General features: G+C 44.4%; 2 protein-coding genes across 2 annotated transcripts; one reads left to right on the top strand and one right to left on the bottom strand.

Moving 5' to 3' along the window:
* Positions 1–149: 149 nt before the first annotated feature.
* On the top strand, positions 150–8,268 carry LOC146552699 (uncharacterized). Its single transcript, XM_085257234.1, has 3 exons — positions 150–3,706; positions 7,264–7,367; positions 7,861–8,268. The coding sequence occupies exons 1-3, from the start codon at positions 3,146–3,148 to the stop codon at positions 7,874–7,876; spliced, it is 681 nt and encodes a 226-aa protein (XP_085113360.1). The 5' UTR covers positions 150–3,145; the 3' UTR covers positions 7,877–8,268.
* A 9,223-nt stretch (positions 8,269–17,491) lies between these two features.
* On the bottom strand, positions 17,492–26,942 carry LOC146552698 (cytosolic 5'-nucleotidase 1A-like). Its single transcript, XM_085257625.1, has 7 exons — positions 26,861–26,942; positions 25,970–26,705; positions 24,295–24,462; positions 23,935–24,064; positions 21,063–21,185; positions 20,190–20,374; positions 17,492–19,257 (listed from the first exon to the last, which is right to left on the bottom strand). The coding sequence occupies exons 2-7, from the start codon at positions 26,105–26,107 to the stop codon at positions 18,886–18,888; spliced, it is 1,116 nt and encodes a 371-aa protein (XP_085113751.1). The 5' UTR covers positions 26,108–26,705; positions 26,861–26,942; the 3' UTR covers positions 17,492–18,885.
* Positions 26,943–27,198: the final 256 nt, after the last annotated feature.

Here is a 27,198-nt window from a genome sequence, read left to right as displayed (position 1 = left end):
ACTTCTCAAGGACAGAAGGAGGAGGACTGAGACGGGGAAGGGAAATGGGGACTGAGCATGACGTGCGGTGGCCCGTGCCTTTCCAGTGGCCCTCCATCCAACCACCCAGTCGTCGGACGAAGTGGGGAGGGATCATTGCGTTTTCTTTCACAAACCCTAACCCTAACCCCCCTAACCCTAAAGAAAAAGACAAGTAGTCACGTACAAGAAAGAAAGATAAGCAGAAAAAGAAAAAGACAAGAAGTCAGAAACAGAAAAAGACAAGAAGTCACGTACAAGAGAGAAAGGTAAAGAAACCGAGTAAGATAAAACAAAGAGAATAATGTAAACAAACACACGGAAAGGATTTAATGGAAGGGGGTGCCATAAACAAAAATACAGTGAACAAAGGACGGGATGTCAAAAAAGACAGGGGGTGCCATAAAAAATAGTAAGAAAACTAAAGATATGAAAGACAAGAAGTCACGTAAAAAAGAAAGACAAGAAGTCAGAAAAAGAAAAAGACAAGAAGTCAGAAAAAGAAAAAGACAAGCAGTCACGTAAAAGAAAGAAAGCTAAGCAGAAAAAGAAAAAGACAAGAAGTCAACTTAAGAAAGCCCAAGTGGGAGGAGCTAACAAAAGTATAAAAGGCCAAGAGAGGCAGACAGAAAACAGAAGACACACTGGGTCGGCCTGAAGAAGGCAAAAATATGCCGAAACGTCGCGAACGGCCCAGTGAATGCTAAATGTGCACTAAAACCCTAGATATGGGCAATTTTTTGAACCAGGGCAGGGACACCACCACCCGGCCCCATCGATGGCCCGTGCACCTCAGGCTACCAGCTTGCTGGTGGCCTGATTCTTTTCTCAACACCTAACCAGCCAGTGCCTCGTGGGGTTGGGGGTGCCCCTGCCCTCTATCTTACCCTAACCCTAACCATAGGGGGGTCCCTAAAACAAAAAACAAAAAACGAAGACAAGAAGTCACGTACAGAAAAACAAGTAGAAAAAGAAAAAGACAAGAAGTCACGTAAAAAAGAAAAACAAGTAGAAAAAGAAAAAGACAAGAAGTCAGAAAAAGAAAAAGACAAGTAGTCACGTACAAGAAAGAAAGATAAGCAGAAAAAGAAAAAGACAAGAAGTCAGAAACAGAAAAAGACAAGAAGTCACGTACAAGAGAGAAAGGTAAAGAAACCGAGTAAGATAAAACAAAGAGAATAATGTAAACAAACACACGGAAAGGATTTAATGGAAGGGGGTGCCATAAACAAAAATACAGTGAACAAAGGACGGGATGTCAAAAAAGACAGGGGGTGCCATAAAAAATAGTAAGAAAACTAAAGATATGAAAGACAAGAAGTCACGTAAAAAAGAAAGACAAGAAGTCAGAAAAAGAAAAAGACAAGAAGTCAGAAAAAGAAAAAGACAAGCAGTCACGTAAAAGAAAGAAAGCTAAGCAGAAAAAGAAAAAGACAAGAAGTCAACTTAAGAAAGCCCAAGTGGGAGGAGCTAACAAAAGTATAAAAGGCCAAGAGAGGCAGACAGAAAACAGAAGACACACTGGGTCGGCCTGAAGAAGGCAAAAATATGCCGAAACGTCGCGAACGGCCCAGTGAATGCTAAATGTGCACTAAAACCCTAGATATGGGCAATTTTTTGAACCAGGGCAGGGACACCACCACCCGGCCCCATCGATGGCCCGTGCACCTCAGGCTACCAGCTTGCTGGTGGCCTGATTCTTTTCTCAACACCTAACCCCCTAACCACCTGCCACTCTGATTGGACACGAGAGTTGGTCATCCCCCACCCCTTGAGTGGACCCTAAACCTAACCTCCACACCCCTCCTCCCCCCACCTCTCTGACTGCATCTATTACATTCCATTTGGAACTCCACTGGGGGGGTCCTGGACGCCTGAGATGGGAGCAGGTATGGTCTGTGCATTGGAGCGCGGCCCCCTTCGGGGACCGTGCTCCCAACTTTGATTTCCCCTAACCCCTAACCACCTGCCACTCTGATTGGACACGAGAGTTGGTCATCCCCCACCCCTTGAGTGGACCCTAAACCTAACCTCCACACCCCTCCTCCCCCCACCTCTCTGACTGCATCTATTACATTCCATTTGGAACTCCACTGGGGGGGTCCTGGACGCCTGAGATGGGAGCAGGTATGGTCTGTGCATTGGAGTGCGGCCCCCTTCGGGGACCGTGCTCCCAACTTTGATTTCCCCTAACCCTAAGCAAGTCACGTAAAAAGAAAAAGAGAGAACCCAAGAAAGGGAAAACAAATAGAGAAAAAGAAGTGAAAGACAAAGAGAAACAAAGAAAAAAGGAAACACAGAAAGAAAGCACGTAAAAAGAAAAAGAGAGAACCCAAGAAGTGGGAGGAGCAAAGCAACAGTATAAAAGCCAAGACGGCACACAACACCAGACACACTGAGCTCGGCCTGAAGAAGGCGAAGAAACGCCGAAACGTCGCGAAGAGCTCAGTAGATGCGCATAAACCCAAGATGGGCAATTTTTTGAACTGGGGCAGGTGTCATGGTCCTGGGCCATGTTGGCCCAGTGTTCTTAGTTTTCTTGTATGTTTGTATTTTGTTCCTTATTTAGGCCATGTTTTCTGAGTTGCCCTGTTGTGTTGTTCCCTAAGTGTTTTCCCTTCATGGCTTTTACCCCCTGTGTGCCCTGTGTATTTATGAGCCCTTGTCTCCCTTTGTGGTTGTTTCATGTTTCCCCAGCCCATTATGTCTGTGTTTTCCCCGTGCTCTCTCTCCTCCTGTCTGAACCTCTGTGCACTTCCTGTTTACTTTGTGACTCTCACGCCCGTACATGTCATGTTCAGTTCACCCCGCCCTGTCTCGTTATGATTATCAGTGTCACCTGTGTTCCCCGTGTGTTCCCACTTTCCTCGTTTACCCTCTGTGTATTTCTGTCTGCGTCTCCCTCTGTTCGGCGTGACGTCGTCCCTCATGCTGTGTGTGGATCTCCCTGTGTCTCCCTGTGAGTTCTTAGTTTATGGTTTCCCAGTTTAGTCTAGTTTGTATGTTTGTTCTCCCAGCAAATAAAGCTGTGTTTTGAGTTCACCTCCCCGAGTCTGTGAGTCCTGCATTTTGGGTCCAACTCCTGCCTGCCGCACAGCGATTCCTGACAGTACGACGTCACCACAACATGGACCCAGCGGATTCATCCCGGGAACATGACCTCTCCCGCATCCACCGCCTGATCGAGCGGGTTTCCCTCACTAAGGACGCTAAGACCATGGCAGTTGGGATTAACGCTATTGAAGCGATCCTGGAGGGGAATCCTCATTTGCGCACACTAAAGGGATTTATGGGCTTCATGGACCAGCTGCATGAAGCCCAGGAGGTGCTACAGGCTCGGGAGCTTGCAGCCTTTGTCCGCGCCCAGTATTCTTCGCCGAAGCCGCCGCATCGGCATCGGCCGCAACACAAGGAGCTCTCCGCGGAGTCGGCCGCCGTACAGCAGCAATTGCAACAGGGGAAAGGCGTTTCTGCACCGCGGCCACAGAGCTCCACTTCTTGCCGCTCAGGGCTTAATTCACCTGCCTCCTGCTTGGCGGCGATGTGGTCGCAGGACGAGGACGTCTTTTCTCCATCGTCACCAGTTTCTCCTGTCGCCTCAGCCCCTGCCGCCAGGAGGAAGCGGCGCCACCGCCGTCATTCCTCACTACAACCGGAGCCCAATCACTCGTCAGAACAGCAGGCAATGGTGAGTGATGTTGACTGTACCCCTATTGCTTGTACCCCTATTGCTTCACCTGCAAATAGTAATGGGAACTGTTTTCTTCTCACGGCTAAGAGTAGTGAGGTGAAGGCGGTTTGTTCCATGGACATTCACCCCGGCCCCGTAGAAAGAAAAGACTCCCTGACTAATTATGTTGATGCTTTTTCCGCTGAAGAATCAGAATGCATGGGCAAAACTCTGATTGTGCACCCTCTGTTGGAGCCTGCTAAGAACTCTTCTGTCGATACAGAGTTAACCCCGGACAGTTTGAATTCAGTTTTGACATGTACTGCTGAATCTATGAATGACGCTGTGGGTTCGCAACCCAAGAATGGGGAGGGGGACTTAACGGGCTGTTTCTGCCCTGTTCTCTTAGAGCAGGGAAGCCTAAGCAGAACTGTTTCTTCTGAACTCGTTCAGCTAGTTAAACCGAGCCCTAGAGGCTCAGGGGAGCCTATACCACCCCCTGCATCACGCTCACTACAAACACCTCCTCAACCGTTAGCCCATTCAGCAGCCCAGCTCGCTGTTCAGCTGCCCTCAGCTCAGTCAGCTGCCCAGTTAGCTACTCCGTTACCTGCAGCTCAATCATCTGCTCCTTCACTAGTTTCATTCTCACCACAACGGTCACTTCAGTCTTTCTCAACCCAGTCTCCTGCTGAGCAGCCAACTTTTCTCACTCGTATTAAGCAGGAAAACATGTTCAACAGGACTGTTTTCGTCCCTCGAAAGCTGGCCCGATTAGAGACATTTACTACCTCCAGGGCCTCCCCAGAGTCCGAGTTTCAACCCGCAGTTGACTCTGGACCCCTGGGGGCTAAGGAGTCAGCCGAGGACTGCACCCAACTGTTGCCTCCTGAGCCTAACCTATGTGTTGCTCAGCCCCAGTCAGCATCAACGCTGCCAGAGGCCCGTGCGCCTGCTGGTCCTGCTCTGTCCCTGCCAGAGGCCCGTGCGCCTGCTGGTCCTGCTCTGTCCCTGCCAGAGGCCCGTGCGCCTGCTGGTCCTGCTCTGCGTTTTCCAGAGGTCCCCGGGCCTGCTGGTTCTGTTCCGTGTTTTCCAGAGGTCCCCGGGCCTGCTGGTTCTGAAACTGTTTTTGCTGGGGGGCCCGAGGAGCCCGTCCAGCCTTCTGCTTCGTCAGCTGGGGGGCCCGAGGAGCCCGTCCAGCACCATGCCTCGTCTGCTGGGGGGCCCGAGGAGCCCATCCGGCCTCAAGCCACGTCAGCTGGAGGGCCCGAGGAGCCCGTCCAGCACCATGCCACGTCTGCTGGAGGGCCCGAGGAGCCCGTTCAGCTTCCTTCCACGTCAGCTGTACAGGCTGGGAAGCAGCCTGCTAGGAATGGCGTGAGCTTTCTCTCCGCCTCGGACTGCTTTCTGCTTCAGCCGTCTCTTCCGGCTGGAGGGCCCGAGGGGCCCGTTCAGCCACCTGTCTCCGCTGGAGGGTCCGAGGGGCCCGTTCAGCCTCCTGTCTCCGCTGGAGGGTCCGAGGGGCCCGTTCAGCCTCCTGTCTCCGCTGGAGGGTCCGAGGGGCCTGTCCAGCCTCACGCCTCGTCAGCTGGAGGGTCCGAGGGGCCCGTTCAGCCTCCTGTCTCCGCTGGAGGGTCCGAGGGGCCCGTTCAGCCTCCTGTCTCCGCTGGAGGGTCCGAGGGGCCCGTTCAGCCTCACGCCGCATCAGCTGGAGGGCCCGAGGAGCCTGTCCAGCCGCCACCTGCGACCGCCTCGTCGTCGCCTGGTCCGGCTGCATCCGCCTGTGCTTCTGCTACGCCTGGTCCGGTCTCAGCCTCTGCTTCTGGTCCAGCTTTGGCTTCTGCTTCTGCTCCGCCTGGCCCAGCTTCGGCTTCAGCCTGTGCTCCCCCTGGTCCAGCCTCAGCCTCTGCAGCTCCGCCTGGTCCAGCCTCAGCCTCTGCAGCTCCGCCTGGTCCAGCCTCAGCCTCTGCAACCTCGTCTGGTCCGGCCTCCGAGTCTTCGTCCTCGTCTGGTCCGGCCTCCGAGTCTTCGTCCTCGTCTGGTCCCGCCTCGGCCTGTGCTTCGCCTGGTCCGGCCCCCGCATCGCCACCGTCTGGTCCTGCCTCGTCTGGTCCTGCCTCGTCTGGTCCTGCCTCGACTGGTCCTGTGCCCACCAGGCCATGGCCAGCATGCCTGAGACTAGAGGGCCGCCGCTGCCTTCCGCGCGGTCGGCCCCCTGAACCGCTCCGTCGTCTCCTTCGCCGCCGCCGCTGCCTTCCGCGCGGTCGGCCCCCTGAACTGCTCCGTCGTCGTCCCCCCCTTCGCCATCGCCGCTGCCTTCCGCACAGCCGGCCTCCGGGCCAACTCTGTCACCTGTGCCACCCGCCTGGTCGGCCCCCCGACCGTGTGGCCCGTGAACTCTTGTGCCTGTGGGCTCTGGGTCGGCCCCCTGAACCTTATTTGGACTATAGTCATGTGCTCCTGTGTTTTCTGTTGTTTGTTTTTGTTTCCCGTTCTGGTCCCTCCGTCCTGGTCCCCCGCCTCCCGCCCTGGGTGGGTTGTTTTCTGTTTTTGTTTTTTCGGGTTTGGGCTGTCGGGAGCCAGCCCTTGAGGGGGGGGTACTGTCATGGTCCTGGGCCATGTTGGCCCAGTGTTCTTAGTTTTCTTGTATGTTTGTATTTTGTTCCTTATTTAGGCCATGTTTTCTGAGTTGCCCTGTTGTGTTGTTCCCTAAGTGTTTTCCCTTCATGGCTTTTACCCCCTGTGTGCCCTGTGTATTTATGAGCCCTCGTCTCCCTTTGTGGTTGTTTCATGTTTCCCCAGCCCGTTATGTCTGTGTTTTCCCCGTGCTCTCTCTCCTCCTGTCTGAACCTCTGTGCACTTCCTGTTTACTTTGTGACTCTCACGCCCGTACATGTCATGTTCAGTTCACCCCGCCCTGTCTCGTTATGATTATCAGTGTCACCTGTGTTCCCCGTGTGTTCCCACTTTCCTCGTTTACCCTCTGTGTATTTCTGTCTGCGTCTCCCTCTGTTCGGCGTGACGTCGTCCCTCATGCTGTGTGTGGATCTCCCTGTGTCTCCCTGTGAGTTCTTAGTTTATGGTTTCCCAGTTTAGTCTAGTTTGTATGTTTGTTCTCCCAGCAAATAAAGCTGTGTTTTGAGTTCACCTCCCCGAGTCTGTGAGTCCTGCATTTTGGGTCCAACTCCTGCCTGCCGCACAGCGATTCCTGACAGCAGGGGTACCACTATCCTGTCCCACGGTGGAGAGTGCATCTCAGGGAACCGGCGATTGCTGGTTCCCTGATCTTTTTTCAACACCCTAACCCTCCATCCCATGGGGAATGGGAGCAGTAACAAAGGTGTTGCGTTTATATTTTTGTTGAGTGTATATAGCACTGAGGTGATCCCTGTTGTAAATAAATCTCCTTTTGTTCTCTGAGAAAGAACTGTCTGCGCGTGAGTCCGTTCAGTAGCCATGACACATGGTTTATTCAATGTGTATTTTCAGTGTGGTTTAACTTGCTAATCTGATCTGAAATACTTTCCTTGAATGTGCCTTAATTTCACCTCTTTTTTTCTTTCTTCTTTTCTTAGCTTACTGAAAATGTTGGCGACCAAAGGCCGGATCCAGGGATGTGTGCTGCTTGTGCTACTGGCGTTATGTGGGCAAACTGCTCGCTGTCAACATCGATACAAAGGTAAAGTGCAATCCCAGGGTTGTGTGCTGCTTGTGGTACTCGCTTTATGTGGACAGACTGCTTGCTATCAACATCAATACAAAGATAACAAAAGAATAGCCTAGTGTAACGTAGTGTTTTAATGTTTTTTTTTCTAGAATGATTCAAATGTTACTATCATTTAATAATAATAATAATAATGGATTGGATTTATATAGCGCTTTTCAAGGCACCCAAAGCGCTTTACAATGCCACTATTCATTCACTCTCGCATTCATACACTGGTGGAGGCAAGCTACGGTTGTAGCCACAGCTGCCCTGGGGCAGACTGACAGAAGCGAGGCTGCCATTTCGCGCCATCGGCCCCTCTGGCCAACACAAGTAGGCGGTAGGGTAAAGTGTCTTGCCCAAGGACACAACGACCAGGACAGAGAGCCCAGGGATCGAACCGGCGACCTTCCGGTTACAGATACGCTTCCCAACCCCCTGAGCCACGGTCACCCCAACCCCGCAGGCTCTGCGACCCGTGAAGAACTGAGACTCCTTCTGGTCGGTAAAACAGGACCTGTACAGCACCGAGCACCTGAAACACAGACAGTTTGTTGATATTGTAATCAAAGATACAGCCCCGGGGGGGCATTTTAAAAACGCACCCTCCCTATTGCGCATGTCCCTAAAAGGTATGGCCTTCCAGATTGCCTCAGTTGTATCATGAGTGTAATTTCAAATAAAATAAAATAAAACTCAGAAGCGTCTGTGTGTTGTATTCTTCTTTTTCTTCTTCTTCATCTTCTTCTTCTTCTTCTTCTTCTTCTTCTTCATCTTCTTCTTATTATTATTATTATTATTATTATTATTATTATTATCATTATTATCATTCTTGTGATTATGCTTCATTTTTATGTACTGGGGTATCAATGACCCCCATGCTGCCGCAGCAGCTTCTGTGCATGGCCCCCAAGTGCTACGTTTTCTTTCCCGATCCCCTGACAAACCGATTAGAATCGCTCTGGGGCACTCTTCGACCCCAAATGATCGTTCTGTTTTTTTCATTTTCATTCACCTGTCTCTACTGAGGGTGGGGTACTTTGGGACCCCCGGGGTCTGGGGCTGCCCCGAAGGGGAGCACAAGGGTTAAGCTGAGCAAACACTGTGCAATTTTTTTCAGTCACGTTATTCAGCTCCTCCTCAAACTGTAAAATTGAATCTCAGGGGTTAAAAGTTCATAGGTCACGATGCAGGGTCTCACACTATACGGCCTGATGCTCTGATGCGACCTGAGTGCTCAAACTGTGCCTCCATAACATGAAGCTTATCATACAAAATCTGTCTCTCGCTCTCCCTCTCTCTGTCTTACAGACACACACACACACACACCACCATCAACTTTGCTAAATTACTAATGAACAGTGTTGGGACTAACGCGTTATTAAGTAACGCGTTACAGTAACTACGTTATTATTGTGGTAACGAGCACGGTAACTAGTTATTATGCCAAAATCAGGAACGCGTTACTCGTTACTGGGATTTAGATAGGGTCGTTACTCGTTACTTCGAGTGGTGGCTATCGCGGAGCTTCCACAGATTCAGTAACATTAGCAAGTGGTGGAGGCCAGCAGGTGGATGAAGGAAAGGGGACCCGAGGCGGCCGCCGGTCCAAGTGTGAACTGAACTTCAGGTAAGAAGTTATGACCTGCAGTCTCTCTGGGTCAGATATGAACCAAGTTTTGGTCGAGTTTATTTTCATTGTGCTGACTTTTTCCGTACTGCGTGCTAGCTAGCATGACGGAGTTTCTATACAGCTGGGTGGTGCTATGAAGTTACTGATGTTGAACTTTATTTTGTTCATAAGTTATTAGAGTTGCCAACCGTCCCGTCTGGTATTCAGAGAAATATTGAGGTGAAAAGGAACAGTTTGTCCCGTAATTCAGCTACAATGAAAAAGACACAAAGCTGCAGTTATTCTGTGTTTACGCTGCACAGCTGCCTCTTCTTTCATTCTCCCCCTCCCTCTCCCATTTCTACTTCTACAATCATGAAAACTGATCAATGATCAGCTGATCGGCTCTCTTGTTTGTTTATCGCTCACTTTGCGCTGAAAGAGGAAACCAGCGGATGTCGCGCTAAACAACAGCAGCACGTTTAAGCTTGATCAGCTGTTGTTAGAATTTATTTAATATTAATTTCTAGTATCAGCTGATGTTTGCTGGAGCCACAGCTGTAAAGCTGCTGGTCATGATGTCGGTTTGGTTATGTGGTGAGAGGGAAACATGAAGATGAAACCAGGAGATGTCCTTACTGGATCATCAGAGCTGAACAGGTGATGGAGAAACAGGTTTACCTTTTAGGTGACATGGATGAGTTGAAGGGAAGTTATGAACTGTTTCTGAGAGACAAATAACCCCAGGATCCTTTTTTAGATAGCTGACAGCTGGTAACTGTGCAGGGGCGGGTCTAGCAAAGTGTTGCCAGGGGGGCATGTAGGGCATTAACAGGGAGAGGGGGGCACAAAGAAATATTTTTCTTTCTTATTCTCATTTAAAATGTCTAGCTTTTAAAAAATAATTATCTGAATCTTACAACAAACGATTGATAGATTGATGCATATATACCATCAGAACAGTGAACATCACTGTCACAACAGTGTTTATTTTCATTCAAAGGCTTTATGATTTTTCCTATATTGGTGGGCCGCTCTCTAGTCAAAATGCCCGGGCCAATTTTCTGTCCCAGTCCAGCCCTGTATGCAGCTCATCTTCAGTCTGGTGTTACCTACATCTTCCTATTCAGAAGGCAGAATTTCTGAGTTCTGAGTACAATCGAAAGCACCACGACTGCAGTTTTTGTGTTGGATGTAAAAGGCGCACATGACTCTGTGACGTAGGCTAGAATCATGGCAGCAGTCAACAACGGTCCAGGCGTGGGATTTCTCTCGTGGAAATGTGCACATTATCTTTTTCTTTCTATTGGTCGGTGGCACAGTGCACTGTGGCAAGTAAGCAAGCTAGAAGACTGGCAACGTTATGGAAGCAACACATTAACAAGAGAATTCTGAGTAAAACCAAAGTTACTTTCCCTAGTAACTAGTTACTTTGAAAGTAACTGAGTTACTTTTGAGAAAAGTAACTAGTAATGTAACTAAGTTACTATTTTAAAGTAACTTACCCAACACTGCTAATGAAAAACATTGAGCAGCAATGTCCATCCAACTCTTTTCATGGTTGTTGTAGTCGTGATAATTTTGTGAGGCCACATTGAAAAGCCTCGGATACGGAAGCGTAGAGCTCCCACCCAGGCAAAAGAAAAATAGAGCTATATCACGTTATAACATGAAAAGTATATTGTTCTAACAATATACCTTTCACGTTTGAACAATATAATATCACGTTATTACAATATACATAATCATCACGTTCGGACAATATAAATATAAATATTATATTATATATATTTATATATATATAAATATATTATACCCACCCGAAACTCTGGCTGATTGGGACCCACACCCAGTTTCACACCTTGGCTCAGGCGATTAGAGGATCATCAGGGGGTCCTTTTGTCCCTCTGTGGGGGGAAACTCCCACTAGGTTTATATCTGGGACTCTCCACCATTTGACCTTAGAACTGAAGAAGCTTCTCTTTGCAAGCTCCTTTGACTACGATGACCTGGATGACTGAGAACCTTCACAGACATAGGATAAATAATAAATAAACAAGAGCAATAAAAAACATAACTACATGTCAAATATTCATTAAAGTTTTTTAATATGAAAATAATGAAGTGACTTGTAAAGCAAAAGTGAAGTTTCTGTTCTGACCTCCATGAACTGTTCCATAACAGAAAAAAACACTTTGGTCTCACCTGTCCAAACGATAGTGTTCCAGAAGTTTTGTAGTTTGTTCCCATTAAACCTTACAAAGCTTTGTTTGTTTGTTAGAACAGAAATAAAATAAATCTGGAACACAAATGAGGATATTTAGAGAAATGTTACAGTTAAAGTAAATAGCAGATTTTATTATTATTTTGACTTAGTAAAATGTTGAAAAAGTATTAATTTAACAAGCTCCTCCTGCTAGGCATGACTGCAAAATGTAATTACTTATTTAATTATGTTTTACATAATTACTTATTTTCTTGAAGAAAAACATATTAGAGATGACATTTCCTGTTACACCAGTTTAAAACTTTTTGATATGAAACTTTTCTAAACAAAGTTACAAAGTGCTTGAAAAAATACAAACACTACAAATGTAAACAGAGTAGAATAAAAAAGAATAAATAAACAAGGCAATAAAAAGCATAACTACATGTCAAACATTCATAAAAACCCTTTAAGAGTATTCAGAAGTGACTTGTGAGACAATAAAAAGTTTCTATTCTGACCTCAAGAGCTGTTCCATGGAGTGACAGAAAAGAAAAAAAACACACTGAAATTGTTGTGCGGAAACATAGTACAGTGCTTATTAGCAACATCATTATAAAACACTACACTTGATTATTAGTAAGTAGAAGTAAAATGACTGGTCTTTGGTTAAAAATCCAGCTACTGAAAAAATTTGCTTATGCATCTTTGTCTCCCCCTGCTGACAAGAGGAAGAATCTTTTTGGCCTGTGACCTCTAAGCATACTGCAGCGTTTTGTGTGTACTGCTGCCACATTACTCCTGAGGTCAAGAAGAGAGTTGCTTAAAATACTAGTTTTAAGATTTGCATCTAATTTCTTTCTCACTTCTCCTCCAGACTGCACCTGGCCTGCATCTGGTAAAAACATAGCAACAGCCAAACCAGTTGGGTTTTTGGACTCCTTTTATGGTAAAGTTCCTTGGAGGGAAGTTACCAAGTGTTATGAAGAAGCAGGAGTTTGGTATGAGTTTGAAGAATCTGTTGATTTTAAACATTTACAGTTGCGTGGGGATTTTCTAAATATATGTATATTAATGTTCCCATTGTTTAACTTTTATATTATAATAAGAAATTTAAATGGCAGATTTAACACTACTATAAACAACCTATGTTTACTCTTAATTTGATATTTCATTGTTGTTTCAGACAGTGGGAGGAGCCTCTCACTATATAATCAGGAGCTGCATCTCCTCTCCAGAGCTAGCGTGGGCCAGGTTATGATGGTGAACAGACTATTGTCAGGGCCCCCATTAAAGGGGGTTCCACCCAGTGCAAAACTGTTTCTTAATTAGTTCAGTTTAGTTCAGGATTGTCTTGAAGTTGCAGATGTGTATTCCCCGTTTTGTTTCCTTGTAATGCTTTTCTAGTTTCATTTTTCTTTAGTTGGCTCAACCACAGTTGTGAAAAAAGGAATAAATCAATAGGCTGTTAACCAACATTTTTTTTCTGCCTCTGACTCAGACAACCTTCACAGCCTCTAATTTATTTTCTCCATGGTAGGTCAGAGTTCACTCTGCCACTGTTGGTACTAACTTATATGTCAAAGTGGGGTGGCGCTGTTGACGTTGTTCTTAAGTGGCAGAGAATTTCAAATTCAGTGTTTCAAACAGCTCAACAAATATCACCTGTGACCTGCTCCCCTTGAGCCACAGCCACCCCAATGATGACGAGTTCATGATGAGGTGAAATGAAGAGGAGGAGATGGACATTTGCTGCCAGGGTGAGACACATGTTGCTTGCACAGTCCTTTGGTGCTGCAGGCAGATCCAGGTACAGAGAGAGAAAAGGTGGAGCTGTTGGTGATATGTAGCACTGTTAATGAATTTTGGAAAGTGAGTTATGTCTAGGCTTAGGTTTTTGTGTCTGTGTTAAAAGGACAGGGATTTACAGAATCCCATTTGTTCAAATTTACATGAATAAATATGATTATGAAATAAGTAATGAAATAAATACATGCTACAATAATTAGCTGTATGAGTTTAGCTTTGAGTAATATGTATGTCCCTAAGATCAACTCACATCAATTCAATTGGCCTAGATTTTGTCAGGCAAAGTTGCAGAACATTTAAACTGGATTATATAGGCTAGGTATCATTACAAAGTCACAGTATATTCAAAGTATTTTTTTATTTATTGCATGAATTCTTAATTAAAGAACAAATAGTCTGATGTCTTGTATTCATTATGAAAGTATACTAAGTACACTACTTTTTGTTTTGATTTTACAACCACATTATGTTTTAGTATTGTCAATAACACCCTGAATTTGATTTGGTATCAGATTGGAAAGAAATTCAGTGATATTGCACAGACTGTAAATCATCCATGATACATCATGTAACATCTGCTTATATCCTACTAAATTCTGCTGTCTAAATCCACAAAGAGCAGTAAACCTTAGAGGAGCAGCTGTAGTAGCACATGTGAGCTCATCACAGCCTGTATACAAAGAAAATCTTAGTGGAGCTTATTAGTGGAGCACACTAGTTGCCAAACCATCTACTTGGTCCGAACTTTTTATTCAACCAAAGAAAATTGGGAAAGCCAAATTGGAGTTGAAAAAATAAAAGTAGTAAATTCATCCTGCAAAATTACATGGTTTTGGTCAACAGCCACATTAAAACAGGTGAGTCAGAAAAACAACTAACAAATAAAAGACAAATGTCATGAACTCAATGTGAAAGGGTTTTTACACAAGATTTGGATCTGAATTTTATCTTTATTTCTTTTCTTTTTTTTCTTTTTTTTTGCCTGTCCCATTTGGTTCATTAGCCGTCAGAATTGTTGTCTGAAGACCAGGATACCCAATGGATTTACTTTGCCAAATGGATCATCGTGGCATTGCCGTATTGGTCCATTTGATCGATCTTTGTTTTTATTGTTTATTATATTTTATTTTCAGATGTTACAGACGGGACAGACATGAGTGAGGGATAGGAAAGGGAGAAAGAAAGAGGAAAGAAAAGAAAAACAGAAGGGGAGAGGGACAGTAAGAAAGGGGGAGGGGGGAGAATCTCCTGGATCAGCTGTTGAGAGAAAAAGAAGAGAAAACAAGCAAAAAAAAAAAACAAAGCAACATACTAAACACAACACCATCGCATTAATCTAGCTAAGTGTAAACAGCAGTAAATACTAAATATTCAATGTTGTTGTGCAGCACGCAGGACAGACAGCGCACAATGTGCTTTGAAGTAGCAGCCAAGAAAGGTGTAATTTAAGTCTACGAACAGTGAACACCCATGTGCACACCTGTGTGGATCAGCGTGCTTGTATTCAAATGGTTTCCACATATAATGGTCTGCAAGAGGATGTAGGGAGCCATAGCCCCGTCCCCCAGGGCATGAAGCAGGCATGGAGCAGATCCAGGCCCCAGACATCCAGAGGCCCCAGAGTGCGAGAGCCCAAGGAGGACCACCGGAGGGGCATCCGTGCCACCCTCATGGGAAGGGCTGAGGATCCCCAGACGAGGCGTCACCCAGTAGCCATCGAGCAGAAGCTAGAGAATAGAATAGAATAGAATAGAATAGAATAGCCTTTATTGTCATTGTACAGAGTACAACGAAATTGGAGTGCCACTCCCTTGGTGCAAGTTTCAATAATAAATATAAATGTAAAATATAAAAAGTACAAAAAAAACAATCGTAAGTACTCAAACAATAGTATGTACAATATATACAGGATAGCAGCATAATATAATGACAGTATGAATAGCAGCATAATATAATGACAGTGACGGTATGGAATAGGTTCAATTGTTTTTGTGCTTATTTACTACGGTGATAGCTCTGGGAAAGAAGCTATCCCTGAATCTGTTTGTCCTGGTTTTATGTGACCTGTACCGTCGGCCTGACGGTAATAGTTCAAACAGTTGGTTGCTGGGGTGAGAGTGGTCCTTGATGATATTGCCAGCTCTGCTGAGGTACCGAGAGTTTGCAGTGACCTCCAGGCTGGGCAGAGAGCAGCCAGTGATCTTCTGGGCTGTGTTGATGACCCTCTGCAGTACTTTCCTGTCTGCAGCTGAGCACCCTGCATACCATGTTGTTATGCCGTACGTTAGGATGCTCTCTATGGTGGCTCTGTAAAATGTCACCAGCAGCCTCTCCTCCAGGTTGTTCCTCCTGAGCACTCTCAGAAAGTGGAGACGCTGCTGGGCCTTTTTAACCACCGCTGTAGTATTTGCAGTCCAGGAGAGGTCATCAGATATCTGCACGCCCAGAAACCTCATGGAGTGTACCCTCTCCACACAGCTCCCGTGAATGTAAAGTGGGGCCGGGTCTGCTCTGCCCTTCCTGAAGTCCAAGATAAGTTCTTTAGTTTTCGTGGTGTTCAGTTGGAGGTTGTTAACTGAACACCACTCAGTCAGTCTGTTGACCTCATCTCTGTAGTCCGACTCATCCCCCCTTGAGATGAGTCCAACCACTGTGGTGTCATCCGCGAACTTTATGATGGTGTTTGAGAGATGGGTAGGGGAGCAGTCGGATGTGTAGAGCGTAAACAGGAGGGGACTCAAAACACATCCTTGTGGAGACCCGGTGCTGAGTGTGATGGTGCTGGACCGGTGGGGGCCGAGTCTGACAGACTGTGGTCTATTTGTCAGGAAGTCCTTGATCCAGAAGCAGATGGGGGTGGAGAGTCCCAGGTGAGACAGTTTCTGGACCAGGATCTCCGGGATGATATGATTGAATGCTGAGCTGAAGTCCAGAAAGAGCATTCTCACATAGCTTCCTCAGTGCTCCAGGTGACTCAGCGCAGTGTGGAGCGCTATGGTGATAGCGTCCTCGGTGGAACGATTTGTCCTGTAGGCAAATTGGTGGGGGTCCAGAGTGGGAGGCAGACCGGCCCTGATGTGCTGACAGACCAGTCTCTCAAAGCACTTCATCACTACAGGCGTAAGTGCAACAGGCCTGTAGTCATTTGGGCTGGCCACAGCTGTCTTCTTGGCGATGGGGATGATGGTGGAGGTTTTGAGGCAGGGCGGGACAGTGTTTGATGACAAGGAAAGGTTGAAGATTTTAGTGAAGACTCCGGTCAGATCGTCAGCACATGCTCTGAGAACCTTTCCATGTATTCCATCAGGACCTGCCGCCTTCCTGGGATTCACTGACCTTAGAACACACCTCACTTGGTGCTCCCTAAGTGTTAGTGTGCCAGTGCTGGGGGCGGGTGGAAGTGGTGTGGCAGCTGAGGGCTTGGTCGTCTCAAAGCGGGCGAAGAAACGGTTTAGATCCTCAGCCAGTGAGGCATCAGTCCTAGACGTTGCCTGGTTATTGCTTCTGTAGTTGGTAATGTGATTGATCCCCTGCCACATTTTTCTGGGGTCGTTGTCAGCAAAGTGATCTTCAATCCTCCTCCTATAGGCAGCCTTAGCTTTCCTTTAGAGGGGGCTGCACCGGCGTGCCTGCCGGCTCTGCCGGCAGCCAGCTGTGCCAGAGTGAACCGAGCCGCAGGCCCGGAGGCCCGAGGGCCCCTCACACCCCAGAGGAGGCCTGACCGAGCAACAGTCGCCAGGCCCCGCCAGGTAGCCACCGGGAGCGAGCTGGTACATACCTGAGTGCCCAGCCCCGGACACCAAGAACCACCACGCCCCGACCCCTGAGGGCATCAGTCACCGGCAGGGAGTGTGGTGAGGGGAGATAGGCCTTGGAGGGCCTGGGAGTTCCCAGAGAGGTGGAGTCTAAGACCCGACCTGACATATAGACACAGACAAACAGGCACACACAGACACAAACATGCATTCCCACCCTCATGCACACATATACAAACACTCAGCACTCACCCAACGTAAGGATTGACATAAATGGACATGTACACACAATCACACTCCCCAAACATACTCTATACCTCGGGTCCAGGTACCCTGGCCCCCAGAGGGGGAAACAGAACCCAGACCCAAGAGATGTTACCCTTCCCCCCGGGGTGGAGGCAAGCAGACCGTCCCAGGCTCTGCAGCAGCAGGGAGGCCAATCGGACAGCCAACATCTCCTCCCAGCCCCCCCGCCCCGTTGGCGGGGGTGTGTGAAGACCCCATACCTCCCTCCTCCCGCTCATGTGTAGTGTTGCTGCGTGTTGTTCTAAAGTGCATTTATTTCTTATTTCTTTCTATTTCTTCTTTTCTATTCTCTATTCTATTTCTATTCTCTTTTCCCACGTGTAAAATCTTACTTTAACCCCAAATCATAAGTACAATTTTGGACCTTCACAGCCCAACAATGGTAAAAGACAGGAAAACAGTGATCCGATTATTTTTCCAGGGTTTTTACTTCCATTTTGAAACAGAAAAACAGCTACACATTTGTCCCACTCTTAACCAGATTTCACATCGGACAGCAACATTGGTCTCATTCAACACCAACTTTCTTTACATTCATTCACAGAATGATAAAGTGCAACAGCATCAACACAACTTCATGACAAAAAAGACAGACAGGCAGACAAATAAAAATTTGGGACACTGAACTTTCGGCACTTCAGGAGGAAGCAGTAGAAATTAAAACTGCACATGGTAACTATTAGTAAATGCTGAATATATTTAGACTTCTCTCTGTCATCGTGAACAAGGAGAAACATTAAATAAATAAAAAGTAACGTACATATTTTCAAAAATATTAAATCTTAAGGTACATTCATATAACCTACATATACAGCATATATACCACCAACATGCAAAAGTCACATAAACGCATACATCATAAAACAACAGAAGACAACAGAAGGCACCAGCTTGCAAAACTCAGAGATGAAGACAAGAATTAAAGTGAATGAATCACACAAATCCACAAAACAAAAATGTATCCTTCATGTTTCTTTAGTATCCTGGAGTCTAAATATTATTATTTAGAGATAATTATAGATTCTATTAAATTTATCCTTTAGAGTTGTATGAGTATTTCTAATACTTTGAAATCGCTTTTTCTCTTTTATAAGATATGTCAGTTAAACATATAGCAGTAAAGAAAATAAATATCTGTTTGGTAGAGAAAATGAATCACCAAGAATAAATGTTAAATTAAAATACCACTTTAAGCACCAGGTTATAATAGGAAATCTTCATGATTAAGGGTTTTATAACTAATGACTTGTAATAATGGTGCCTGAATCATTTATTCAGATTTAGTAGAACAGAATGAGCTGATGATGAATTCATGTTGACTAGAATCCCTTTGTGGAAAGTTCATTCTTTATTCTGTCAATAAATTCTGTGTTTTATTATGTTTTATTAAAAAAAAATGTTAACAGCATTTTCAACAGCAATCCCTGTTATATAGTTAAGATTTTTTTATATCCTGGCAACATAAACATTTGCCCATGCCCCTGATGCCGCCCCCTGTTTGATGAACATGTTTGATAAACATATCAAACATGTCTGTTTGATATCTTAATATAAATCAATAAGATTAATTAATAAAGCCATTTGATACAACCTGTAATTTTTTTATTTACTGATAACAATAATCACGTGTTAGCGAAAAATAAATGTTTTGATAAATATTAACATATATATTTTTAATTCTATGATATTGCATTAACTAACTGCACTGTTAATCCAGGACAGCGTACTTCTTCCAGTAGTAAAATCATGAAAGCCGAAGGTAAATGCCCCTGTATGCTGTGCTCCTGCACAGTGATACCTCAGCTATTTGGATGCATTAGGAGTCTCTTTGTCCTTTGTTCCCTTTTTTACTACTCTCTGAGCGATCCCATATGGCACGTGGCATGCCACTGTTCCCATTTCTGCTGCCCCCTCCACGTGAAACATTTGGTCATCGAAGAAGATATGTGGCCTGATCTTCTCCAGCATTGGGCCTTTGGGCGCGCCGGCAAGAAAGAGAGCTTCATCGATCTCCAGACCCCAGGAGCGCAGTGTTTTTAGGGCTCTGGTACCAGAACTGGCTGCACTCCGAGCTGTCACGAGGTAGGTCCGGATGGGGCAGTCCATCCGCTGACCTTTGCCGTAAAACTTTTTCTGGAGCTTTCCTAAAACCTCCAGGAAGCCCTTCAGTGGCCCCTGCAGAAAGAAGAACAGATTCATGAATGTTAATCTTTCTGCACGTATACGTGACTCACTACATGTTAGACACACTACAACTGAATTCAGGCCAACTGAGCTCAATGTGTAGATTTTACAAGCGGATTTAATTTTACACTGTGTAAAATGTAAGCAAAAAGAAGGAACATCCAACGATTTGCAAATCTCTGAAAACCATATTTTGTATTAGATGTTTAAACTGAGAAACAAAAATCCAAGCTGGGACAGGCCCAACTGCGCAAAATCCTTTCTTCTTTCAATAACGATCTGTAAACATCTGAGAACTGAGGAGAACAGCCGCTGGGCTTTTGGAAGAGGAATGGTGTCCAATTCTTGTTGGATGTAAGATTCTTGTCATGTTTTTCATTTCATGATGCACGGTACACAGAACAGTGGTGTTTAGAGATCACTGTTCACATATGGCTTCGTCTTTGTGTGCTTTCTGTGGATGACACGGTGAGCTGTGTTCACAGACAGCGATTTCTGGAAGCATTCCTGACCCCATGCAATGATTTTCATGACAGAATCATGTCTGTTTTTAATGCAGTGCCACTTGCCTAAGGATCATTCATATCCTGTAATGATTTTCAGCCTTGTCCATTGCGCACTTTTCTAGACTTTTCTTGCCATCTTCACAACTTTTTTTAGACAAGTTACTGCCATCTAACTCAAAATAAGCTGTTTTCCATAAAAGTAAAATGTCTCACTTTAAAAATTGCATGTTTTCAGTGGTGAAACAATGTGGAGATTTTGATTTTCATTTACATTTTACACAGCTTTCCAACTTTTTGGGAATTTGGGTGGCTGTTGTAGGTAGGTGTAATTCTATAAGAAATAAGAGTGTTATTTGACTTTTGGTGTCCCTTCCTATCATTCTCCAATGGAAAAATGTCTCGCTGTGTATACTGTACATGGTCTAGAGGCTTGTTTTCATGCGCCTTCTCGTGCTCAAAGAACTTGTCCAGTCCATGGGCCTTGCAAATCCGCTCAGACTCATCTGAGAAGAGGACGGCATCTCCATCAAAGGCAACACGGAGCTGAGTGTCCGACACTTCCTTCATCTTCTCCGGAGTAAACATGATGGCTGCTGCTATACCTGGGTCACATATTTGACAGCGGTTATCTTTGAAAATTAGCTGTATACATGGACACTGATTATACAGGTCTGCAACCAAAAAACTACATAGGATTTCTTTTTTTTTTTTACTGTTTCTTATGGATTTTTACCAATTGAAACCGGGAAAAATATTATTTAAATTCCATCTTGTCAGGTTTTTCTTGCAAAACTCACGTTTTTAGTGTATTTAAGTGAAAATTTCCCCTTTTTAACTGAAATCTGGTATCCTATACTTGAGTAAAAAAAAACATATCCAATAATGATTTCTTATATTAATTTAACCGTTCTGAGAGTGAGACAATTATAAATATCAAGAATATTGACAAGAAATATTACAGACATGAGAATATTAACTGTAACAGGCTGCATACATGGTTCATGCATGCACACTGGTGTCCCAACAGGTTTATTTTGTTCATAGGGAAAAATAAGGAATTTCAGAAAAATTGTGTTTTTGTAAAAAAGAAAAAACTGTATGTGATGAAGGGAAATGGATTCAAAACTCTAAAAAACATCAAATTTACCAAAAATATCCCATGCAGCTGAATCTTTTTTTCTGTTTTTTGCAGACCTGTGTTATCACACCACAGAGACTGGCACTTACTTTTTTTCATTTTTTAAGGGACTTTGTTTAGGAGTCAGTAATAGAAGCAGGCTGTGTACTCACCTTCTGCCAGAGCTTCACGAACCTTGACAGGGTCAGCAGACAGGTAAAGATTAGTGTGATAGGCCTTCAAGTATCCTATGGGACTGTTTCCTCCAGTCATACAGAAGCGCTCAATAAACAGCTCTGCAGAAAGGAGAAATCAAAAGCTAAGGAGGCAGTCAGTAACACTGATCACAGATGATAAATTCACACACGGACACGCACACACACACACACACACACACACACACACACATATGTGTGTACTTCCTCTGGAATATATCCAGAGGTGTGTCCCTTAAAGTTGCATTATTTTTAAAAGCCACCAGGGGGAGATAATTGTGTTTCAAAAAGACATTTTGCAGGACACTAGCAAAACAATCAAACTACCCACTGTAGTCAGTGTTTATGATTATTATGCTACTTTTTTATTATTCGTAATTTTTTCTTGCTTCTTTCCCATCATGGTGAACTCCACCGGGCTGTTCAACTGAACTTTTAATCAGTCAACAATCTATCGATGCACAGTGTAACCCTTGTGGGTTTACTAGTTGTCAGCTTCTGAAGGATTGCATGGATGTAGCGCAGGTTGCATATTTAATCCTTAACTCTGCATAACCAAATACCTATGCAAACAGACACCAATACAATGCTATGAATTCAACTTCACAGGAACCTGGACTATTTGTTAAAGCGGGCAGAAGTGAGGGGTTTCCATTAATTATACAAACAATGCTACTTTAATGAAAACCAATAATTTAATAATGGAGCTGGACATGATTAAAATGGTCACTTTTACTTAACATTTAGTTGCAGAAAATATCCAGAGGAGGCAGAGCCGGGAAAAGAAGGAAAGTGCCATGATTTTGTGATTTTCTTAAGTGAGTATGGTAATGGGGTGCTAAAGAGCCAGGACCCAAACTCTCACCACTTATTATTGGGGTCATACTATGTTACTGGGATCATGAGAAACATCCCACTATAACCACTGTTAGTCTCTATTCATCCAGTGTGGCTCGAGTGACTCCTTAAACTGAGCCGAGTGGAAGTCTATTGACACGCTTCAACCAAGAAATAAACAAAAGGGGCTTCGGTTAAATAGTGAAGCCTCACATTACAAGAGATTCTTAGATTACAGTCAGTTCTTTTCCTCTTCTCTTTCTTTCTATCCGTCCTTTTTCCTTTTATTTAGTCAACAGAGGATACTGCAATGCCTTGAGGAGAGTCTGTGAGCACACTTGTGTGCCTGTGTGACCTGGGAAGGACTTGGGTCATAAAATAACTGACAGTGTGGGAACAGAGGCGGCCAGCTGTGGAGAGCAGCTGGAGAAGAATATGAGTCAATACCAAAGTTCAAAGTTCAGTTTTTATAAAGAGCTAGGCATAAAATTCTCAAATGTATTTTAAGGGTGTATTTGTTAAGGGCTCAGTGGCTCCAGTTACTTGTTACAATCATGTGGAATAAAACAAAAAGTCAGTTTTTGTTATTTTTTTGCTAAATCTGTGTTTCAGAAAGAAGGATTATCCAGGGTATGCTCAAAATCATTAGCTAATGAAATGTCAGTCACAACTCTTTAGCCAGCAAGTGTGCAGTTTCACAGTCAGATCTGCGCCCTGCATTGATCCAGTTGAGGCTTTATAATGATGCATCACAAACCAGGAAGTGATATGATGGTCGCTATGTTGATTGTTTGTAGCGGTTATTTTATTAGTCTGCATCTGTGCATGGCCCTCAAACAGTACATGTTGTCTAAGCTAAGAATGCTAAGTTAACAAGCTCATTAGCATTCTACCCACATCCAAATATGGTCAAGCTACTAGATACAGGTAACACTTTAGTAAGGGTCTCAAAACACATGCCAATAGGTAATATTATGGTGGCTCTGTCCAGCTCTTCTGTATTATCTATTGTTTGAATCCTGTGAGCTTCAGATGTATATTAAATGTTGTATCTACATAAAAGCAAACCTTAATCTTTCCCAAAATGCTGATCAACTGTTTGTGCTTGCTTTTTCATGACTGCTCTGTAGAAATTATCAACAATCATATTTCTACTTTATTTACACCACTTTCTTAAGATATTACAGTGAGTTTTTAAATTGCTCATTTACCTTGAAAATATGAAATGTTTGATTAAAAATTAATAAATTGACACGCATTTTGACTTTTTTTAGATTTTTTTTAGGGGAAACAACGTAATGGAATACTTTCTAATGAATTTTATCTATTAATACCATATTCTTATTTTATTTTTTTTTATTTTTTTGTCTTTTTCTGTAGGTACAACATATGGACAAGACTACTAGAATACATGTACAGGAGCTGCTTATGGCATGAAGCTGAAAATGACAGAGGAGGTTTTAATTCTGGCAGAATCAGCAGAGAACTGGTGACTTTTACACAGTTATACCCCTCAACACTCAGCGAATCCACTTGTGTAGCTTTTCATGGTCTGCTACTTTGTGTCTCAGTTCCTGAAAACATCTGGTTTGTAATAATACCATTTCCAGTTGATGGTGGAATATCTAAAAGTTAAGAAATTTCATCAACTGATTTCTTGCAATGGTGGCATCCTCTTACAGCACCACGCACGAGTTCACTGAGCTCTTTAAAACAACCCATTCTTTCACAAATGTAAAGGCAGGCTGCGTGGCTATGTGCTTGATTTTACAACACCTGTGGCAATGGGACTGAAAACACCTGAATTAAAAGATTAAAAGGTGTGGACCAATACTTTTTATGTATAATGAAAGGTTATGTAACCAAATAATTTAAAAAATGCCATAACAACATATAAATTCTACATGTTGCGCCTTTAAAGGTCTAATTAAAAAGACAACTGCTGAAGAGAACAGATAAAAGGACATGTCACCCAGATGCCCCTGGAACTCACGGTGGTGATTAATGGTATTGATGAGTCTTAGGCCCACATTTGCGTGGTTGTTGGTCATGAGCACAACATCAAAGAGCTCCTCGCTCTCTGGGTAAAGCTCCCTCAGTTTAGCGTTCACAGCCTCCAGAGCCTGGGAACACGAGCAGACAGGTTTCAGTTATACAAACAGGGTAATTCTGTATCCCCGCAGTGGGATGGAAACGTGTGAATGTGTTTGAGTGGGTTTGTGGTTGTGGTTTGTATTCATCCACCGCCTCCGGAGACACGACCTAACACTGACAACAGTGAATCTCTCTCTGCGTTAGTGTGCATGTGTGTGTGTGCTTGTTTCTCCAGCTCTTTGCCTTCCCAGTCTCTGACCTTAACAAAGGAGAAAGCAGGTCCGGGGCTGAACGGCTCCGTTTCGTGCTCCACTTGGTACTTGATGTACTCTTCCATGCCTTGCTGTTCATAGATCTGCTGCTCCTTCTCCATGTTGAAGAGGACTCGAGATGACACGGCGATGGTGATGGCATTTTCAGGCTTTGGCTGGAGCGTGAATGAAAGGAGCATTCTGAATGAGAGGAGCTGAGATTGTTACCCAGTTGGGTAGAGAGCTGTATTTTTTTTCTTGAACGTAGGCACAAGGGACATTATAATTTTATAAGAACATGCACAAGATCCTGATGAAACCTTTATGTTATTGACCTTGCCTGGCATGCAACAGTAGATAAACTGAGTGAGCTGATGTGACAGAATAGAAGTGACAGCATGATATAACATACTTTCCTCAGAGCCTGATAGTGTAGGTCCAAACACCAGAAGGGCTGACACCTGTTAACTCTTTAAAGGCTGAGGCGTTTAAATTGCTTGCATAATCTGAAAGGTTTCCTTTTGTGTAAATACTTTGGTGTTTATGAGTCCACTAAACTTAGAAATATGCTGTCACACCCTTTTATTTAATTGACAGCACGAAGAAATCCACAGGATGAAAAATATTCAGACTACTTAAAAAGTATTAATCGAATCAGGACATATTTCTGTCAGATTCCCAGGTTAGACAATTCTTTGTGTTCTTAATGCGCTTTAAGTTTTAGGTGTTTCAGTTTTTAACCCTGTAAGTTCTGAATCTTCATCTATGTTTTGGAAGAAAGCAAAAAAAACAGAACTGTATATTCAAAGGAGCTTGCAAAGAAAAGCGTCTGGACTTCTTTAAGTTGCTTGAAGACGTTTCACCTCTCATCCGAGAAGCTTCTTCAGTTCTAAGGTCAAATGGTGGAGAGTCCCAGATATAAACCCTGTGGGAGTAACCCCCCACAGAGGGACAAAAGCACCCCCTGATGATCCTCTAATCGCCTGAGCCAAGGTGTGAAACTGGGTGTGGGTCCCAATCAGCCAGAGTCTTCAAGTAACTTAAAGAAGTCCAGACGCTTTTCTTTGCAAGCTCCTTTGACTACGATGACCTGGATGACTGAGAACCTTCACAGACAGAACTGTATATTATGATTGCAAAGATTAGGGTTAGCGCTAAGGCTGAGGTCATCACCGTTGATGACTTCGACCTGGCAGGGTGAAATTTCGATTCTTCCCCTCCAGAAGAAAAGTCCAAATGAGGTCACTTTACTGACCCGAAACAAGACCCATCTGTACCTCGCTCAGTCTCCAGGCAACACAATACAGCCACGCCATGCCTCCTATACTATCCTGTTTCACTGAACTACATTGTTATGTGCTTTTATTTTCAGTTAACCCAAAGCTATAAATGATGCATTGCAGACCTGTTTCAACCCTCCCCCTGGTTTTGAGAATGTTGAGTGGCTCTGTGTGTCTGCACTCTGTCATTTGTCATCCATAAGATGACATAACTCTTTGACACTACAGGCAAGAATAGTGAACATGAATCTGCCTTGGCTGATAAATAAGAGTACAATTGTCACGCTTTAATTTTAACTTGAATTATGTGCAAGGAGAATCTCCTTTTGCGTTGTATAATTAATAGTACCCGTTCTGTAAGTGTAAATGGATACTGTAAACAAAAGGCTGTATAGATACTCACTGATTTAGGTTTCCTGGTGGGGGTCGAGGGCCTCAAAACTGTCCTCGCATCTTCCCAAGGGGCTCGGCTGCTGTTGCCTCCATTCTTGGTGAAATCTTGTCCGCCGACATTCAGACTTTGGCCGTTGTTTAGACTCATCTTACCTCTGTGGTTCGCCACTCTCCTCCAGGACCACACTGAGCCCTAGCGTTTCCCCTCGATGGCTCACTTTATTAGTCCCCTTCTCTCTCTCTGGCAGGAGTTCCCAACAAAGTCCTCACTCACTCTCACACATTTAGAATTTGAATTCAGTCTTGCTGCACTCAAGAGATGAGATCAGCCTGATTGCTGCAGCTGCAGAGCCACTTAGCTATAATGTAGCTCTAATAAGGCCGGAGCAGCAGGGAGAGGTTGCAGGACGAGGATGGAGAGAGATTCAGGAAAAGGGCTGAATTCGAGCTGCAAGCACTTCCCTTTTTGTCTCTAGCATCACGCGTGTTAGGACATTCCTTCCTCAGCTCTTCCTTGCTTCTCTTTCCTCTCTCACACACACATTACTGACTTCAAACCATTTTGCATCCTCCTCCTCTTTGTTAACCCTTTCAGTGTCTAACTTCCTGGAGCAGTACTACAGCACGTGAGAAAGTGTGTGGCAACTGCTTGTTGCTGCCTATTGGACAGAGCACGCTGGTGTGTCAGAGGAGGGATGTGTCACAATGCTTGAAATATAGCCCTCCTTGCCTAGAGATGTAGAGATCTGACATAACACAGAGTACAACATTACAGCTATGATTAGGGCTGTGATTATAATAATAATTATTGTTGTTATTATTATTAGTGCATTTTATTATTATATTAGATTTAACTGCAAGAGTAATTATGCACATTGCATCCCATGTGCTTTCCACTCACCACTAACATTTCCTGCTCCTGTTCAGCAGTGTGAGAAATCGAGTCCATCCTGGGTCATTTACTCTCCCCCATGCTTTTACAAATAATGCCTCCTTGCCTCCTTCCCATTTAATCCCTTGAGGATGTTTCCTTGGATTGAATTACAAAGCCATGGTCGCAGTTTCCAAGCAACGGCCACAGAGTCAGACAGGCTGGGACTCCAGCACAACATCTAGAGCTGATTGGCTGTGTGGACACAAGAGGCAGTGCAGCCCGCCTCCCAACAAAACACTGACATCAGTCAGAGGAACAGGCAGGTGATGCAGGAAACAAAGATGAAAGTGCATGTCGTGCTTTGA

The sequence above is a fragment of the Mchenga conophoros genome, linkage group LG19 (genome assembly GCF_057382185.1).
Source record: "Mchenga conophoros isolate Kocher_MC1m ecotype Shallow Benthic linkage group LG19, M_conophoros_male_GT1.1, whole genome shotgun sequence".
In the NCBI taxonomy this organism is placed as follows: Eukaryota; Metazoa; Chordata; class Actinopteri; order Cichliformes; family Cichlidae; genus Mchenga; species Mchenga conophoros.
Note: the sequence above shows the minus strand (reverse complement) of the source record. Positions and strands in the feature narration are given on the sequence as shown.

Coding starts and splice junctions, on each gene's coding strand:
- LOC146552699 (XM_085257234.1), top strand. CDS start 3,146: ATGGACCCAGCGGATTCATCCCGGGAACATGACCTCTCCCGCATCCAC. Junction 3,707..7,263: donor CGTCAGAACAGCAGGCAATG/GTGAGTGATGTT, acceptor TTCTTTTCTTAG/CTTACTGAAAATGTTGGCGA.
- LOC146552698 (XM_085257625.1), bottom strand. CDS start 26,107: ATGAGTCTAAACAACGGCCAAAGTCTGAATGTCGGCGGACAAGATTTC. Junction 21,186..23,934: donor CAATACCATTAATCACCACC/GTGAGTTCCAGG, acceptor TCCTTTCTGCAG/AGCTGTTTATTGAGCGCTTC. Junction 20,375..21,062: donor TCGTGAAGCTCTGGCAGAAG/GTGAGTACACAG, acceptor TATGTGACCCAG/GTATAGCAGCAGCCATCATG.